The 20,191-nt window shown below is 40.8% G+C and overlaps 1 protein-coding gene across 4 annotated transcripts in view; it reads left to right on the top strand.

The window, feature by feature from the left end:
• The first annotated feature begins 1,145 nt into the window (after positions 1-1,145).
• glra1 (glycine receptor, alpha 1) overlaps positions 1,146-20,191 on the top strand; it is a 120,489-nt gene continuing 101,443 nt past the window's right edge. For all 4 annotated transcript variants that reach the window (XM_085367416.1, XM_085367434.1, XM_085367424.1 and 1 more), the window contains exon 1: positions 1,146-1,216. In XM_085367416.1, the coding sequence (XP_085223542.1) occupies positions 1,146-1,216 (71 nt within the window). The remainder of the gene's footprint in view (positions 1,217-20,191) is intronic.

Raw genomic sequence — 20,191 nt, forward strand, 5'->3', positions numbered from 1 at the left:
TGTGTCCGCCTCCGTGTTTCACCTCCGTGCACGTGTGTGCGCGCTCTCTTCCGCCATGGAACGGGTCCACTCGAGTCGGCGAGCACGTTAACGACACTCCGACGGGATTGCTTTTTGTTCTTTCTCTCGGTTTAGCGGAGCTGGTGTTCCGGTGCTGGTACTGGGGCGGGAGCGCAGCGGCGGCCGCCGGTGAGTCTCCAAGTTGAGCGGCAGCGGACAATGGGAGCAGCCGAGCCGGGCTGCTGCAGAGACCGCTACTACTACTGCTCACCCCGGGGAGCCGCCGCCGAGCAGCAGGAGGAGGAGGAGAGGGAGAAAAGGAGGCACACCTGCTCCACCTGCAGACCCTCCTCTCCGAGCAGCAGCCCCGTGCGGGTCCGGGACGTGTGTAGGATGTGGGTGAGGAAAGCTGCGGCTCTGTCCTCGCGCTGGATTTGGGGAATATAAAGCGCACGTGCACTCTTCTCGAGCCCTCCTGAGAGCGTGAGCCTCCCGCAGACCCACTGCTGAAGGAACCGGAGGGGATGTGTTTCGTTCCCGCTGTCGGCGCCGCGGACCGCACGCGCTGGACTTTAGAGTGATTGGATGTAACTGTGGCTCAGTTGACAGGATCCCGTGATCTCGTCTCGAGACCCCCACCCACCCCCTTCTCTCCCCCCTATTCTTCCCCCTTTTCCCTCCCCTCCCGAACCAGAACCCGGATGAGCTCCGTACCCACTGCCCGCCTCTGTCCGTGGTCCTGAACACAGTCTCCTGGCGGATTTAGTGGATTGTTCCCCCCAAAAAACCCTCCTGCGTGGAGGCGTGAGAGCGGACATCAGCATGATTTCATGGAGACTGAGGTCATGAGCATCCCGCGGCTCGGCACCGGCGACTCCGGGATCTGAAACCCACACACACAGAGACACACACACACACACACACAAACAAAAGGTGGAACATTTTCGGTTCACCTTGGAGGTCATAAACCAGAACCGCGACCCCCCCTCCCCTCTCACCCTCATCTTCCTCCTTCTCTTCTTCCACTAAAGGCTTTTTTTGGTCTTTTTTTTTTTTTTTTGGAGGGGACTTCATCCTCTCCAGAGCGTGACCCCCCTCCTCCCCTTCCCACCACCTCCACACACTCCCCCTCCCCTCTAAACAAAATGAGACTGGCAAAAATGTGCCGACTAAACGTGCTGGGGATCTATTTGTGGCAAACGGTTGTGTTTTTCAGGTAAGCAGAAGCATGAAATGGACTTCATGAGTGCAAAATAACGACGTGTGTGTCATTGCTTTTCAGAAAATGGAAAATATGAATTTGCATTTTTATTGCTTTGCAGCCCTACTGTTGGGCGGGGGGAGGGGGGCGTTCATGTGCAAACTTATGAAAGTTGTGTTCGGGTTGCGTGTCTCATTGCTCTTGAGCATGTAAAGGAAGTTGAATTAAGTTGCAGTGAATCCAGACAGGACGGTAAAAGAGGAAACAGCGACCACTAGCGGGCGATGTGTGTTTATGGTGTCAGCGGTCATGTTTGGGGGAAAGGAGCCTGTCGGAGTCACGTGCTCTCTGACAGTCATGTTAAAGCAGGTGTTGCTCATAGCAGACAGTATGTGGAGGGGACATGGTGAGGTTTGTGAATACCTCAAACGGCTCGGAGCAGCCTTGTATCCTGGAAATCCACATTCCCATTTGTCTCACTGGTTCAATAAGACAATCGCTTATTGTGAGTTTTCTTCTTTCATTAACAGACATCCAGTAATCGAGCTCCTTGTACATAATACAGCCAAAGAGGAAAAATGTAAGGACACTGTTTCTGTTGATGGGATAAAACATATTCAGAGACAGTACTTTGTCAGCCATTCAATGCAAACATATTTTTCATGTAGATCTCCAGGTCATCTCCAGGCCGGCTCCCTGTTTGTCATTGTCCCCCTTTCACAAACCTGCTAAATGTACCTGACCAGAACAGGAAGTGGCAGCCATTGTTTTGGTGATGCAGATGATGAAACTCTGTCAGCTGATGACATGGAGGTGACGATGCTCAGATGGGTTTTTTTTTTAGATTGAACAGTTTTACTGGGGCTGAAAAACTTCAAATCAGTCTTCACCCTCCATTATATAATCATTATTATTTGAATTACTGCTTTGGAAGTATTCTTGACCAGATGACCAACACAGATTTTTTTTAGGTTGCCAAGATGAGTCCAATTGTATAGAAGTCTATGAGAGTCTACTGCTCTGTGAGCTCAGTAAAAATGGTCTCAGCGGCTGGTTTCAAGTCTTATTCAATGCAACTACATATTCATTCTCCAAATCCCGTAGATGATACAGTAGTTTCTGCAGACAGTTGTGCAGAGCAGAAGTATGAAGCGCCTTAACTGGTGGAAAACACAAGAAGTGCTTCAAACTGCACTCTACTTTCCAATGTCACAGTTAAACGAGCCGGCTTTCTGATTCTGTGCAGCATGTTGGAAACTGAAAAGGAGCCTATTTATAGTTACCAGCTGTTTCTTCCAATTTACGCTGAATGCATATTATAATATTATCTCTCACTATTATTTGCTAACGTGTTTGGGTCCTGTGCGCGTTCCCAGCCTGCAGGTTCCTGCACGTTTCGTTTTATTGCATCACACGTGGATCTCATTTCCCTGCACGTCGCCTGGATTTCATTATGTCGAGTATCACTAGTGTTTTTCTACCTGCTGCAGTGACTACTTTCCAGTGAATAAGGCGGCCATTTACCGTGAGGGACATGGTGCTTTTGTAGGAGGGGGCTGCAGGAGTTTTGCATTCAGTGCACACTGTTTAGTTAATGAAGCAGAGTTGGGATATTGCCGTCTCAGCTCCTCACGCCTGGACTCTGCAGTTCCCTGCTTAATTGATATCTCTTTCCTCCATCCTGACCCACACACCCCCCCACACCTCATTCCACATTCAGCCTCATTACTAAACATTGATTAGCCCGTCAATGGCTGGGGCCAGACCTGATGAATACACATTTAATGCCTGCACATATCTCGCTCACTCACTGGCTCTGTCCACACTCGTAGTATTCATCAAACAGGCAGCAGAGGAGAGCTAGGAATTTAGATTGGACCTGCAGGAAACATTCATCTAACGACCTGTTTCATCTTGCATTAGGCTCAAATCCGAGATAATGTCCTTTTTCCCTGAAAAAGTCTCCTTTTTTAAATCTAATCAGTTGCCGTTTTTAAGAAAATTGGGACTAAAATGTTTTGGAAGAAACTATTTTACTTTATCAGTGGCAACAGCAGCTACAACTGTAAACCCGTGAAGGTTTGTCCAATCTAAGATTCAGTCATTCCTCATCTCATGAACAATTCGTTGTTTATATTAGGAAGGTTCTAGAAATGACAGTCAGTACCAACACAGCGTAGCTCGGATATTAATGTGGACAGTCGGCACAAAATCTATGATAGAAAATATTTTTTTTTAAAAAGGATTAAAGACTCAATCAATAAACACATTTTAAATAAAAGTATAAACAGTCTGTTTAAAGCGCACAGGAACATTTGCTGTCCAAGTTTCCTACATAAAAAGCAAATTCATGCAACAAAAGATATATTTAAAATAATAAATGATACTATTAGTCTATACTTCATCCAGAGCAGCTTCAGATTATTCACATTAATTGAACTGCTACTGTGGATGAGAAAGTGCAGTGCTACATTATCAGCCAACGCTTGTTATCTCATTGCTTCAATAAACTGTGCAGGTGCAGCGCATGAACAAATACCTATTAATTAACATTATCATTAGTAATAAAGTCATGCTTCACTTATACTAGAGCAGAGTCAAAGAGCCTATTCATTGGCTACAGCTGTCAATCAAACCTTAAAAATAATGTAAACTAATAAGTTATTGTTTGTATATGTATGGTGTCTGCATAGTTGTTATGAAGGAATTAGAGATGTATGGAACTGAGTCACTGCTGGAGCCCCAGCTGGACGTTTGAGAAACTGCAGTTTAAAGGTAGCAGTTTAAATAGCTCATGTAGTAAAAGTACAACATACTGTAAATGTCCACAGTAAGGCTAACATTTCAATCTGTTATTCTGTCTCTTGAGTTACAGGTTTATCAAAATCATTTAGGGTTCGTATTCTGTCATCACAGTAATCTCATAGAGATGCTGAGCTACTGCTGAAAGCTCATTCATAATTTCTTGCAGCACATTTTAGGACAAACTGCATGAAGTGAGCTGTAAATTTTGGATTCAAGCAAAGAGATTTATGCCCGGGGTATGTTCTTAATATTAAATAGCAGAAAAGAAAATGCCAACAAACTGATAAACAATATTCTCACATATAACCCTCAAAAAATACTTGTATTTTTATTCTTCTATCAGCATCACTCCATCATTTAACCCCAATAACAAAAATATATTTCCCTTTAATTTCTTGATTTCTGTATGGAAAGGAGCTCAGAACCTCCAGCAATGTTGCTGTGCGTTACCCATGAACGATCACACCGTATCTGAGCCTGAATCGCTGGAACAGACTTAAAGTGCACGAGCTGAACATCACGTGCTCCTCAGTCCTGCGGCACATCGTCTGCTTCTATTGACCGCTCGAGCAGGAACGATTAATCAAACGGGTCAGTGCTGCATTTAGAGAATGCCAACGCACAAACCAGCAGGGAATGCCAATCAGTCACTCACAGTGATTGACAGGCATCGAAACAGCCGCCGACATGTCTGCCGTATTGGTTTTCTACCAGGTGGGAGGTCGTTGGAACAGCAGAATCTTATAGGAAGCTTTGGGGACGGCTGTCCTCTGTCCACACATATCGATGTGTTTATTTTTACAAAAGGAGAAGCTAATCATCCTAAAACTGGAACATGGAACAAACTGGAACAAACATACGTTTGTCATGAAGTCTTCTCGAGGGAAATTTATTTATATTTGGTTTCAGATGCAGTTATACAGTTATTTGTGATCTTAAAGGTGTGCTGGAGCAGGAAAAAGAGAATTAGATGCCTCTCTGTTGACAGTTTAGTTATTTAAAGCCAATCAAGCATCGGGGGTAATTTGCAGGAAGGGTCACTCAGTTTTTTTATGGCTTCATTTGCTGAATCGCTGCTGCAACAAATAAAGCACCTTCAGGTTTTCAGCTTCTTAGAGAAACAAACTGCATCCCTTTATTTTTTTGATCAGCTGCACATCTGCCTCCCTATGATAACACAGACTGATCACCTCCGTTGTTTGCGGGTGCTTGCACGTGTCGTTATTATGTACAAAAGCGCCAGCCTTCAGTCTCTATCCTGAATGAAATGTGCAGAGTGACCTTTTCCTCTGTACATTTCTATTTTCAATAAAAATCTTTTTTTAAATGGAAACATGAGTGGAAACAGTCACCTGCTGCTTGAAGGTAACCTTGAGCTGGCCTTGACGAGGCGGCTGTATGTCGGGATCTCTTCTCTTTGGGAGCGGGACGTACTCCGACCTGCTCACCTCCTTCATGTCTCAGAGTAAATTAAATCCGACTCTGTCAGTTCATGAAATAAATTGATGTTGAAATCTGGCAATTTAGAGAAGGTCATTTGATGGCTTTCTTAAGTGATTTCAGGCAGCGGATGTCAGACTGATATTAAATTGAAGTATTTTAAAGGGGTGGAGTGGAAACTAGGAGAGGAGGGACATTTTAAAGAGGACAAACTGACCTCGGTGGTTTGTTCATTAAATGAAAGGTCAGCTTTCACGTAGATGGCCAGAAAAACAAATCCGTGACAGAATGACTTGCACGAATGTCATGTTACCTGGAGTGATATTTCACTTCAGTCTAGTTCTGGCTTTCATTAGCTGTGTAAGTGTTGTGACTCAGTGCCGGCTGTCATCTGTATTTACAGTCACATTACAGACCTCCCTGCGAGTTCCTATAACAAATTCTGATTCTGTCTAAGAACTTAAAGCATGAAGAGAAAATGAACGTCTGCCTGGGTTCAAGTTCAAGGTCGAACTTGAAGTGAAAAAGACGAGATGCACCGTTCATGAATATAATGTACATTTAAGTGGATACTTAACCTGATAAATGTGAATTAGATGCAGTTTTGACTCTCACTAAAATTCTGATGCAAATACATTTAGACCATTGGGACCTATTTTATTTTCTAATATTCCAGCAAAAGTACGTCTTTGTGCTGATGATACTGTCATATAAACACATGCTCCCTCCAAGTTCTTGTGCAGACAGCACAAGAACTTCAGACTGCATTTCACTCATTTCAAACTGCTTTGCTGCAGTTAATTAATTATTTAAAATTCATGATCTTCATGTATCCATGCCCACCACTGATGCTATTATGTTAAACACTTGTGTTTAACAAAAGAAGGAGAAACATTACATATAGGCTGTTCTGCTGCAGAAAAAAAGTGCAAAGCAAAAATCCAACCCTACCATGTCATGTTGATCAATATTATTCCAAAGAACACAACATTGACTGGTTAAGAAGACTTAATTTTTTTTTCTTGCTTATTCCTAAGGATTACAGATTTGGTTTAAATAAATCAGTGAACGGTGTTGGAACACTCTGAAAAATTAAAAGGATTAAAGAGGCAATCAATAAAAACATTTTAAATAAAATTACAGAAACTATTTACCGGTAAGTGAAATATATTAATTGGAGGTCCTAACAGTCTGTTTAAATGAACATTTAATGTCTAACTCCAATTTTCCTACATGCAGAGCAAATTCATGCAACTTTAGACCGTTGGTCGTTAAGTAAAACCAAAAATGCAAAAGATATATTTAAAATAGTAAATAATACCTTTAGTCTATACTTCATCCAGAGCAGCTTCGGATTAGCATTAGGATTCAACTATATTGTCATTACACATGTATAAATACAGGGTAATGAAATACAGTGATTATTCACATTAATTGAACTACTAACATGGATGAGATGGTGCAGTGCAACGTTATCAGCCAAAGAGTATGCAAAACAAAAATCCAACCTTACCATGTCATTTTGATTTATATTATTTAAAGAAATACGTCATTGACTGGTTAAGAAGACTTGATTTTTTAAAACTTATTCCTAATTCTTTCCTAATTCCTAATTTTTTGGTTTAAAGAAGTCATTGAATGGTGTTGGAGCACTCTGAAGTAAAGACAAAGCTTCATATTTATCAAACAGATTTTTTGTATCATTACAGGATTTTATCAAAATATTGTAGACTGCACTGCAACCCAGAATGTCCCCCTCATGTTTCCTTTTGTACTTAAGAGAGAATTCTGTGAAAGATAAATAATAAACTACCAGAGAAAGCAGATGTGTGACACTTGGGGTCATTTCGAGCATAAAATAAAGCGTGTTTCCACTTTTTACCCAGAATTGTTGTCCAGGATCTCCCAGGGGTTCGTTCTGATTTGACTTCCACAGCAGATCCAAAGATGAAGCAAATTAGTCTGCTGACATATCAAAAGCACAAAAGCCTCAAATTGCCTCTGAATGTTGCAAACTGCAAAATTGGACATCAAAAACTGAACCTTGCTGTCACTCACACAATAAAATCTCCTCCATCCTGATTATTTTCACCTTTGTTCTACAAGCTAACAGTAACACAAAATGAAGGGATCAAACTATTTGATGGCACACCGTTGGGCTTTCTTTTCCGAGTTGGGAATGCTCCCATAAAATCTATTGGGTGTATTAAACATCAGCAATTGATAGTGAAGGATGGGAGTGAACAAAGGAGATTATCAGCTTTAGCTGCTGCAAACTGCTGCACATAATTCAGGATTCAATAATCCTCTTTTGATCCCCAGAGGGACAAAGATGTCTTTTATGCCTTCCTGCTGTGAACTTGGTCATTAGGGTTCACAATTCAGGGATGGGGTCAGACCTGGAGCAGAGCAGGCGGGGTGAGATTTGCACTAGAGCACTGCCAAAAGCAGTCCTAGAAATCATCCCTTGTCAGTTAGCATACTCACTGCTCAGCCGAATTAAAGCAACTGTTTCATTTATGCGTCTGCCCTCAGGGTGTTTCTTTGTTCGTAGCCGATATTTATTACTTGCATCTCCTTTCATAACAAATCATAACATATATATTTTTCTCCTGTGATCAATTTCCCTGAGTCGTCTAACAAAAAACAATCGACTTCTCTGGTGGAGTTCACCTTCATCTGCAATAATGAACTTCTGGGCAGGTTCATTTCCAAAACTTGATATATGATAATACATTATTGATCAGCAGACAGTGACAGATTTTCACCATAACTAACAGAGTACATTATCAATGGCCTCTCAGAGCTGTAACTGAGTTAAAGCAAAGGTGAATTCCTGGAAATGTCGGGAGCTGCTGTGCACTTCTGAAATTAAAGTGCTGCTGGACGATGGCAGAAACTGTTGATGAGAGAGGAGCGTTTCTGAAGAGTTTTTTCTGACTTAGAACTCGGTTTAACGACCACTTTGGCAAACGCTGCTCGTTCCTTTTGCGATGGGTTTAGTAGACGGAGAATATATGACAACCAGGATGTGTTTTCACAACCTTCAGATCTGAAAATGAAATCCTATATTTATTTTAAATTTTAAATAAAAAAGGGAAGATGAGCATTTTACAGTCCTGCTGAATGGAGCATTAAAGTTCTACATCATGTTTAAAACATAAAAATGACTTGAATGTGATAGTAAGATAGTAAGAGATAATGTAAAGAAAAAAAAACAAAATATTAGAAAAAGCACTGATAAGGCTTCCTTCTGTGGTAGTTATGTGCAAGTTATGTCCAAAGTATCATGACTACGTGCATTTTAAACACAGCAGCTCCTGATGGGAATCAAACGCACAACCTTGCTTTGCCTTTGCTGAACTTTAACACATTCTCGTACATTTGTGAATATCAAACACAGACTGCTGCATGCAGCCACAGCATCCTCAAACCTGACTGTTCACAAGCACATGGCCTGAAACCAGAACACGTCAGTACCAACAGCCTCGTGCTGTCTTCACATCCTTCATCCTAGACCAAGGGTGTCCAACTCCAGGCCTCGAGGGCCCGTGTCCTGCAGGTTTTAGACGTGTGAGCTGATTTAAATGGCTAAATGACCTCCTCAACATGTCTCGTAGATCTCCAGAGGCCTGGTAATGAACTAATCGTTTGATTCAGGTGTACTGACCCAGGGTGAGATCTAAAACCTGCAGGACACTGGCCCCTGAGGCCTGGAGTTCCCCACCCCTGTCCTAGACTAAAAAATGAACTCCATGCAAGTGTGAAAACCACACGTCAGTCTGATGTTGTTTGATATGAACATTAAAATGCTGAATGCTTAAACATCTAGGGTACGACGTGTTTGCTGGGCGAGGCAGCCTATCTGTTAGTGCCAGGGAAGCGAGCAGCCCTTTGCTTTCCCGAGTGTTACTAAACGCCAGGATGAGATCAATTAGGGATTCGGGTCTTCAGAGGCTTTAAGAACATAATGAGGAACACTTAGGGCTAATGATTGGAGTCTTGCATTAGCCCACACCTCTCCTTTGCTCTGGCGTTTCTCTCTGCTCGCTGTGTGCATATGAGACACCGACGCTGGGCAACTCAGCTGTTTTTCCTTCTCCTCTGCTGCCTCAGCATTGGCCGCAGCTCTCCACAGCAGCACGGGCCAGCGCTGATCTGAAATAATTAAAGCAAATCCCGACTTTGATCACGGAGAGCCGGAGAAGATTAGGCGCGGGTTGTGTGCCACTTATATCAGCTGACTGTGAGCCTCTTCGGTCCTCGTGGCCCTGTTCCAACTATAGACGGGTATGTGTTTACATATCAAACAGCCGTGACAGAAAGAACCTCTGAGGCTGAAATAATAATACTTACAGTAAAGATACAGTCTGCAGTATTAGACCATTGTTTACTGTGGTACTGTTAATATCAGAGTAAATGCCTTGGACATGATTTTTTGTTTCCTTTAGAACTTTGTAGAGGACACTTTCTGGTGATGCTTACGTTATGGGAAATGCAGGATGCATGTTGTTCATCTGTTACTGCAAGTTTCAAATGCTTGTGATAACTGTGCTGAATATCATTTATTGTAATTTCTGGTGTCTTTGCCAGGACTCTCTTGAAAGGTGAGCCTTTTACCTGGATAAAAAAGTGATATATATATATATATATATATATATATATATATATATATTAGTCTGAGGGGTGAAATGATCATTTTGAGTTAAATGCAGCTGAAATATATCAAATCAAATGTTATATATAAAATAACACTTTTATTGCTGTTGACAAAATAGCTTTTATTTTGGAAAGAGCCATTTCTCTGTAATAAACTCTCTTTTCCACAGATAAGTGATTTCTCCATCGGATACATTTATTTTTTTTATTATTTTGATGTTTCAGCAACATTTAATTTAAAAACTGTACTTTCGAGTTAAAAGAAATATTTATAATTTTAATAACTTAAAATAGGCATGAACATTTTTTTGTATCAAAAAAATATCGAACCGTGACACCAAAGTATTGAAAACGAACCGAACTGTGAATTATATATATATATATATATATATATATATATATATATATATATATATATATATATATATATATATCTTTTATACTTTTATAACAAAATTACATAGAAAATATACATGTAAACATGTAAATACTGAATACTCAAATAAATGATAAATAAATACTGTAAAATACTCAAAGCCATTATTTATTTGAGTAGAGCTCTCAGTTTATACAACAAATACCTAAAACTATTAAAACAAACGTATGAATGTATCTAGAGTGTCACCCTGTTGCTGTGCACGTTGTCTCAGTGCAGGGCTGTCAGTGTTGTGGAGCTATAAAAAACACGAGCAGCACCTGTGCATGTCTTCCTTCTTCTGTGGTGCTGAAGCTGTCACGCAGTCCAGCAGAAGGACTTTTACAAGCCAGGCAGACAGCATTATGTAGATATTATTAGAAAAGGCGCTCCGTGGTAGCTCACAGCTGGAGTCTCTGTCTCCAACATGAGAAATTAAGGCCAAAATAGTCAAGCGTCCACAGCAGAGCTTGCTTCTAATTGTGTGTGTGCTGTATTATCCTCGTGCCAGGCTGTAGTGGCTGTGCCTGGTGAGATGTCAAGTGTCCACAGACATCGACGCCGGCTCCTCGAGCCTTAATGCATTTTTCCTGATTCTGCCTGCAGTTCAGTCAGTCAGACAGGTAGGTGGAACATTACGTTTGCTGGGTTATTCATAGAAACAGAATATCTACACATTCAGTGTGGAGAGCCTGTAATGACATTAAAGCAGGTGGGTTTTTAAAAGGACTCATCTGATCTGTTCGCCCAAGCGTTTATGCAAATGGGGCAGACACCTGGCAGATGTTTGGACTCGATGAATATGTATTTTGTGGAGCAACAGAAAAAGACATATTCAAAACGCACCTTTTCTCTCAGTGTGTTTGGGAAACGGGTCAGTTTGACTCTGTTTTTCAGTGACACACGTAACTTGCACAACTTTTAATATTAAAATTTTGGGGTTTGAGCTGAATAATAATTATAAGATGAGCAGACTCAAACAAATGGTGAGCATAGTGTCTGCTGAGAACACAAGAATACTGAGATGAAGGGTCCAGTTGTTGATCTCAGGCGTTTTACTCCCATCATCAGGTTTTAATTTCAGTTTTGCAATAAAAATGGCATGCATGGGAGAAGTGCTAATTGTCTTACACAGAGTGCACCACAGAGAGGTATATTGCACAGCTGCACTGGGATCAGACAGGGGTAAGGGGAAAATGGGGACAAAGAGGACAGGTTTACATAAAGGGGGACAACTCTGTGAGGCTCAAATCAGGGAGCAAGTGTCCCGCTGAGCTTGGATTACAACCATAGCTGCTATGAGTCTGGACCTTTAAACATCAGGTTCCAGCTGTGTGATAACTGCTGATTATTCTTTTCTCGCCTGCGGATCGTCCAGGGATTTAATGAAACCTTTGTTTATTCACATATTTCAAAAGCTGAGGGCTCAGCAGTCTCAGAAAACCGAGCTTAGGCGGCCATTTAAGGAGGCAGCTAGTGTCTTTATCTATGGGGCGGGCTGGTTTGATCCCTGGCTCCTCCAGTCTGCATGTCAGAGTGTCCTCAGGCAAGATACTGAGCCTCGAGTTGCCCCCGATGCATCCATCACAGTGTGTGTGAATGTTCGGGAAGGCACTTAGGCATAGATATGGGTTTGTGTGTGTGTGTGTGACTGAGTGAATGAGGCTGGTACTAAAAGCACTTTTAGGGCTCAATTAGAAAAGTGCTGTATGCGTAAGAGTCCATCTCTTTAAGTAAGGAGAAGCAAACAAAGATGAATCAAAAGGGGACGGTCCACAGACTTCCAAAATTGTTCCACAAAACCAAAAGTTCATTAGTTAGAAACTTTATTGTTGACCTGCTTTTCCCATTTAATTTCATGTCATGCAGGAAACACTAATCCTGCCTGTAAAATGAGCATAAAATGTGTAGACGAGATAATGTAAATCAATCAAACTCTTTATCCCTCAGGGGGAAATTCAGAGCACAGCATCAGCACATTAACCGTCACAGCACTGAGCTGACATCCCACTAAAATCACAGACTCTGTCATTTCAGCTCCTCAAGTTTTCTACAGGGATCATGTTTTGAGTGTCTCATATGTGTGTTTCCTTTATCTATAACAAATATTTCTAATTTTCTAAAATGTTATATTGTCAGTGGTATTGGTTTTCAAATATTTGTATGCAAAAATGACTTTAAAAACACAAACTGTACAAACCAAGTTACATTTATCACTTTTTCTATGATTTAAAAACTAAAAAATGTAAAAGTTCACATATATACAGCACATAATGTGAATTTTAACTGCTCTGTGATCACCAACAAAATCATTGTGTTTTTTTCATACTTTGTTACAATTTAACAAACATTTGAAAATATGCTATATTTGTGCAGAAATGCTTGAAATATTACTGAAAAATCTGAAAACAAGAGTCTGATTATGGAATAATTAACAGCAGAATGATCATTGAAATCAAAGTCTATAATTTAATACACATACATATGTCTTCAGGGTCAGAAATGACACTTATGTTAAAGCATTGAACAGTTATAGGAGACGTAGATTCAACTGCAAGTAAACAACAAGAAATGAAAAATCACATAGAAATATCACATTCACTCTCTGTATACAGCAAACCAGTCAGTCGATCAGTTTTTAAATGTTTATACAGAATCTGTTGATATTATTTTTACTCTGTCAGAAATCCCCCACAGCCCACACTTTGTGCCGTAACAATTACACAATCTGGAACTTGATTATTCTCTAGTTTAAGGTCAACAAAACCAGACTCCCCCTCGAAGAGTTCACAGTTTCAGTGTAATTCAGTGTCACCTCACGCTACACGTCCGGGAAAAATGATCTTTGTGTCAATGGCACGCTGGTGTAATCTGTGACTAATCTGGTTGTCATCAGCCGAGCTCTGTGCGCGTTCACCGCTAATTTGGAAGCATTTCACACGGGTCTTATGCTTTTATTGTATCATCTGTGCGACGAGGGCCATGCCCAACAACAGAAATTTGTTTTTCTCTAAGAGCTTGATCCGATCTCACTCCCACCGGCCGTTGTTGTAAAGAGGATTAAGCGCCGATTCGTCACATTGCTGCAGGAATTATCGGCACAGAGATAATCTTTGATCCACCTAATTTGTTGTCACTGAGAACAGAACTGGATGTGTGACGGGTCTCAGAGTCCTGATGTCTTAATAATAGTAATGGATTGGATTTATATAGTGCTTTTCAAGGCACTTTACAGAACTGTTCATTCACTCTCACATTCACACACTGGTGGAGGCAGCTACAGTTGTAGCCACAGCTGCCCTGGGGCAGACTGACAGAAGCGAGGCTGCCATATCGCGCCTTGATATGGCAGCCTCGCTTCACCCTACTGGCCAACACCAGTAGGGTGAAGTGTCTTCCCCAAGGACACAACGACCAGGACAGAGAGCCCAGGAATCGAACCGGCGACCTTCCGGTTACAGATGTGCTTCCCAAGCCCCTTAACCACGGTCGTCTTCTCATTGATTGGCACTGCTTCATTACAGTTTTTGGGAGATGCCATTATCGTCGTTGTCCACAGGCGTTCTGACGAGTTCTCTGAACTGTCGACACTTACAGACGATCATCAGCTGACCGCACATGCTTTGTCATTCAGTCATGTGACTATTTCAACAGGAAAGCAACTTTTAAAAAAGACAATAAGTACAACAGGGTGGAGAATTAGTGTGATTTGAGCTCAGCAGTCACAGTAATCTCAGATCATGATATCAGTTATCATAATCATACAATCATACGTATTCATTTTAACAAGAGGTATTTAATTAAAGGGGGATTTCACAGAGTTTCACCAGCGAGTGTGAGATCACATTCTTGTACCAAGTGCTAAGTTCAGGGACCATTATATTTATACAGCACCAAATCACAAGTCACTTTATACTGTAAGGTAAAGACCCTACAATGTTCATGAGCTTAAAAATGTCATCACTTTAAAATGTGATCAATGTGTAAACAAAAAGGAAATATACTGTGGCACTGCCTAAATAAGCTAAATCGCACCAACTTGTGGGGTCGGTTATGTTGACTTGTTTAAGAGTACGTGAGGAGGATGAGTCATATTAAATGTACTTTATATAGATTCTGTCATGGCCGGCGGGAGCTGACTGTGTGTTGCCTGAATAATGGATGTGGAGCATAACTTGGAAAAAATTAGTCATAAATAGTCAACAGGGACAAGAAACATGAACATAACCTGAGCAGAATCGTGAAAGGTTTAATCATGATGTGACGTGGTGGGTAAATACACAGACTATCCAACAAGGACAGAATGAAAACACACAGACTAAATACACACAGGAGGTGATCAGGGGAAGTAGAAACACATAAGGAAAGAGCTGACACAAATTAATATCATGACGATGATGAAAAGTAACACTAAGCACAATGAACATAGAAACAAGACTTCCTACTGGGACATAACGGAACGTCGACATGACATGAGCTTGACAACATGAAACATGGTTTAGAAGCACGAACCAACAAGAGAGACCTAAACACAGGGGTACTGAAAGTAAAACACTGAGGACAAGATAGACCCTATAATACAGAGAACAGGAGCACACTCATAACTAAGAATACACAGAAAAACCTAAACTAGAATTAAAACTTAAGGCGACCTGATAATAGTGCTAGAACTTAACATCCTTTCAATATGCCTAAGAAATCACAAATACAACAACAAAGTCAAAGTGCTGGGTCACAAACCCAGCCCCTGACAGATTCAGATTTACTGACCAAGTGTGTGTACACATACAATGAACTGAGCTCCCACTAGTTCTTTGCTCTCGGTGTAAATAACAACATGTACAGCTTATTTATGGTTCAGAGTGCAAAGATGTTGGAATATATGGATAATTAGTTACTATATGTCTACTATATGTAACCTGTAGTTTGGCACATTTTACCATAAAAAAGGTTCTAAACCTTAACCTAAACCTAAAAGTTTACTTTGCGTACTCTTATGTGTCGAGAGCCGTCTCAGGTTTTGTGCTACATACACCACAGTTTACAGCAACGCTGTTTTCTGGCATCAGATCCACAAACCTGAACGTCAACACTGACCCGAGCCATTAATGATGACAAGACACTCAGCCGTGCTGTCTCTTTACTGGCCAAGCTTTTGCATTAACGATCCTGTGAGTCTCTGAATAAAATCTGTTAAATAACACAAGCATGCACAGAGTTCCTCAGCAGTAGCCAAAAATACAGATGGATTGGTAGAAGTAAGAAAACTTAAAATGGTATCGATTAAGATAAAGCACTAATTTAAATTAGTCCACTGAGGTGGTGCGCAGCATCAAATGTCAGTATGGAAATTAGATTCCACATCATCACTTTGAGCGCAGTGGCATCTTATCGTTGATGAAGTGAAAGGTGACAAAAATGCGTCGGATAAGAGTTTGACTGAGGACAGTGTTGTTCCCATGGAGTTTTCTTCTACTGTCATACAATTCCACAGAGACGATCACATTTACACAAGTGTAAGAATCACAGCCTTAAATCTCAGTTTTGCCTACACTGTGTGCTCAGCCACAATTAGACACAAATATCACTGACAGATCATTAAAGTCAGCTAGGAGAGATATTTGTAGATTAAAAGTTTGTACACTGGATTTAAAATAACCTTCATTAAAAAATATATATAATCAGCGTATTTGCCATTCAGTGCAAAAAACTGCTGCTGTATGATTTTTCATATTACTGAGGTTTGCCAAAAAATTGTACTTGTTGCCCCTGAAAATCTTTAATTTGGCTGAAACAAAAGCAATAAAACTTTAAACTGTTATTTATTGGAAACGTTTACTATGCAGGCAATGAATAACCAATAAATGTTAGAGAAGAGGCTGTTGAACCATGAACCATACTTTTATTTTCTATATCGGTTTTGATTACACTTATTTCACATGGTTTAAATGTGCTCTATTGCATATAAAATATTATAAATATTATCATATTTAATTGGAATACTCTGTAGAGAAAGCACAGACCACTTCACCTTTTAAGAACTTTTTCAGATTCTCTGCAGATTTGTACTTTTCTTTGCTTTCCATGTCTCAAACATCAGATTCTGTCATGCGGCATGTTTGGACAAATATTTATTTTATAAGCTTGGTGTCTGTGTGAAGTTCTTCAACATGCGTGTCCGAGTGTTTCAGATGTGTCATTTCTGCTGTATGAGGCATAACCTTTAAAACTGACTTTTAAATGAGTGAAAATGTCTTCGTGTTATTGGTTATTGATGACTAACAGGCCTGCAGCACTTTTCCAAAGTCCGACGTATGCTGCAGGTGGCTCGTGAATCATGTGCCAATTCAGAAAGACAGCCATCCCTCTGCTCGCTATAATTGCCCTTAAAAAATGATCATTATTGTCTCTTTGATCTGATCTGATGTGTTTCTCATATATTTCTGTGCATCACATCCTTTCTCTTTTGAATTTCTTTATAAACCGGAGCTTCTGTTGGCATTTTTTCTCAAACGTGACATTTCGGCCATCTGAGACTTTCTTCTGATCAGACTGTAAGGTGTGACACATGTCGACTCTGTGCACTGGCATTTAAAAATTGCAGGCTGGCCAAATTCCAGGGTGTTCAACTAAAGGTCAAAATTCCAGACTTTGAAAGGCCACAGATGGCACAAAATCTTCATGTATCCTGTTCCTAACTGGCCCAAAGTAAGCCTCCATCAAGGTTTGCTCCCAGTGTAAAACTGTGCAGTCTGAATCACGAGGCAGCAGACCGAGTCAAAATCCCCCCACTCAGCCTGCAGGAGATGTCATTCAGTCCCTCCAACTGTAACCGCTGCCTCTGTGTGACTGACGTGTGTCCAGCTAAACCAGGGTGGACACACAGCTTACATAAACTGATGCAGGTTATGTGAGGAAAGGCCAAAAATAAGTTATTTTGTATGTCACGGTGATATTTCCCTTCCCCAGATCATCCTTTTTAATATTTAAATAAACATTCAACATCTTACAGGGAGAGATTTCACACCTTACAAGTCAACAAAATACCAAGAAAGACAGATAAACCTAAAGCTAACAGGCTAGCAGGCTAACACAGCAACATGTCAGGTTAATCAGAAGCCTGGACAAGACTCATAATGTGACGCTTACTTAAACCTTTCACTCTGATCATCATCAGTCATGATTCTTCTAATATAATTATCTGTGTTGTGATTTACGATCATTATAATGTCGTCAGCCTCGCCGTCATTTAACAGCAAAGCCCGTCAGAAAAGAAACACGGCCTCATCCTTCATGTATGGCAGTGTGGAAAATCATTAGGGCAAAGAAAACATCAGTGAGGGGACTTTCATACAGTGCCAACGTTTCACATCGCAATTTTTATTTTTTACAATTGTGTTTGATTCATAAACACTCAATTAATACATTTTTATATTCACGTTCCTATAATATTTCTTTTCATTCATTAATTTATTTGTTAACTTCCTGTTTGCATAAAATCACCTGATCACAGTCATGTGACCACTGTGATTCTCTTTAGCTCAGTCACTCTGCAGGTGCTAGCTCTTCAGTCTTTGTAAGTACACCTGTTCCGCCCTGCTTACAGCTCCCAGTCACCTGACACACAGAGGGTAGGAGCTTCTAACAGATAGTAGCAGAAAACTCTGCCTCCCCCTGATCTTCCTTTTAGCCATTCGATTAGCAATCAGCTCTTGAGTTTCACATCAGCAGAAACAGAGATGGTCTCTTTTGATCCTTCGTTGTAGATGTTTAACTTTTTCCTCGGCTAACTCTGTGTGCAGTTTGGTTGTGGACATTAGTGTCCAGTGCTCAGGTCCACCTGCTGGGATGTGGTGGTCTGGCAGTTGAACGTGTGCAAAAACATGTTTGTGCAGTAAACCTGATCCAGAGAAAGAACAGTGACAGTGCTAAATCTGTAATCACGTCGGCTCAGCTGACCGCGTGGACACGCTGAATAACTGTTAGCAAAGGCATCATTAGTCTTCGGTTGGGGGGTTTCCCGTGTTTATGTGGTTAGGTTTCTTCATCACGGTGATTATCATTCATCAGGCCAACTTATTTCCATCCCTGTCATTAATACTCAGTTATGATCATTATAATGTCATTATCACTGTGAAGATTTATGATTATCAACAACACCGTGAACTACTGTCAGCAATTAACACCACAGACTGATGGAGACTGTGTGTGTGTGTGTGTCATGTGATCTTGGCCGGTTACCCAACAGGACGGGATGACCTTAGTGGCTGGTAGCAGTGTAGATGGAGACAGTGTCCAAACTTTCCTTACTGGTCCTTGTCCTAAACACACAAACATTTACAACACAACCACACACTCACACACACTGCTCTCCTAACCCTAACCCCCCGCCCGCATGATTTGTTTTCCAGTGTTTTCACTGAAGAGGGCATGCTGGTTTGTGTGTGTGTGTGTATATTTACTTCATCATCATGCTTGTGTACACATGAGACAAGAACTAGTGAGAGATTTGTCCCTTTCTGTTTTGTTTTCCAATCACGGCTCCATCATAATTCCCGTCTTCTCCAGGCGGACTGCGATTCTGATCAGCAGTTTCCTGATAAAGCGACAGCGCCGGCCGCATTACGTGTTTATGAATTGCTAATGCCACTATTTATCAAGCTGCGCGGCACAATTTACCATATTGGAAGTCATGGTTTGCAGTTTTACATTTAGAAGGTGAGCGTGATCGACTGTATCATCTGTCATTTTAATTTATGAGAGATTAATGCAGTGGCAGCGCACTCCTCCCACACACTCATCAGGAGGTTAAATAATCATCATTCTCACATTTACTGTTCAAACTGTAAGTTTGAAAACAGGAAAGTCACAACAGACCAGCTAATTTAATGACCCTTTGAACTCAGCTAACTCTGAAATGATAAGAAAACAGCCCAAAAAGTCCTGTTGCTGCTGCCCCACTTTGTCGTCTGGACTCGAGTATCTTAGGAAATAATTTTGTCTATATTCAATCATTGATATCCTGAGCTGGGATAAAGTCATGGTGGCTGAAAACGACCGCTGAATGTTTGAGTGCTGTAAAGTGGGAATGTTCCAGCACCAAAATGAATTATTCCTCAGAAGCAAAATCCATAACATCTACTCACTCTGAGAAGGTTTGGTCCGAGTCGATCCGTCATAAAACATGCATGTCATTAAAATTCCCATTAGGCCCTGATTTTATTTATGACCTGTGTTTAGGTTCAGACGTTCAAAGAGGAGTTCGGTCAGCTTGATCGGATACTTGAAATAAAAATAAAATTTAAAAGTCATTAACATTTATTTTTCAGGGACCGGGTACAAAAACAAAGATGAAACATTGCACCAGATTTAGCTACTAGCTAATGTTCATCCACAGTCCCTGAGTAGGTAAAAAATGTATTTTATTATTATTATTTATTTTATTTGTGTTTAGAGAGAAGTGAGATGATTGTAGTCTGACGCAAGCTCAGGAACCACAGTGACGTATAAATATGCTCCCCGTGCAACAGCATGAACCGTATTCACCGTTTTTAACTATTTATATAGTAACAGTTAAACTGTCTGAGTGTTTATTTATTTATTCATTAAAAATCAGGAATCTTTTTTTTTTTTTTTTGTAGCAATAATATGATCATTAGAGCGAGTCATGG

Source organism: Diplotaxodon limnothrissa, linkage group LG2, assembly GCF_057381915.1.
Source record: "Diplotaxodon limnothrissa isolate DT_005_m linkage group LG2, D_limnothrissa_male_GT1.1, whole genome shotgun sequence".
In the NCBI taxonomy this organism is placed as follows: Eukaryota; Metazoa; Chordata; class Actinopteri; order Cichliformes; family Cichlidae; genus Diplotaxodon; species Diplotaxodon limnothrissa.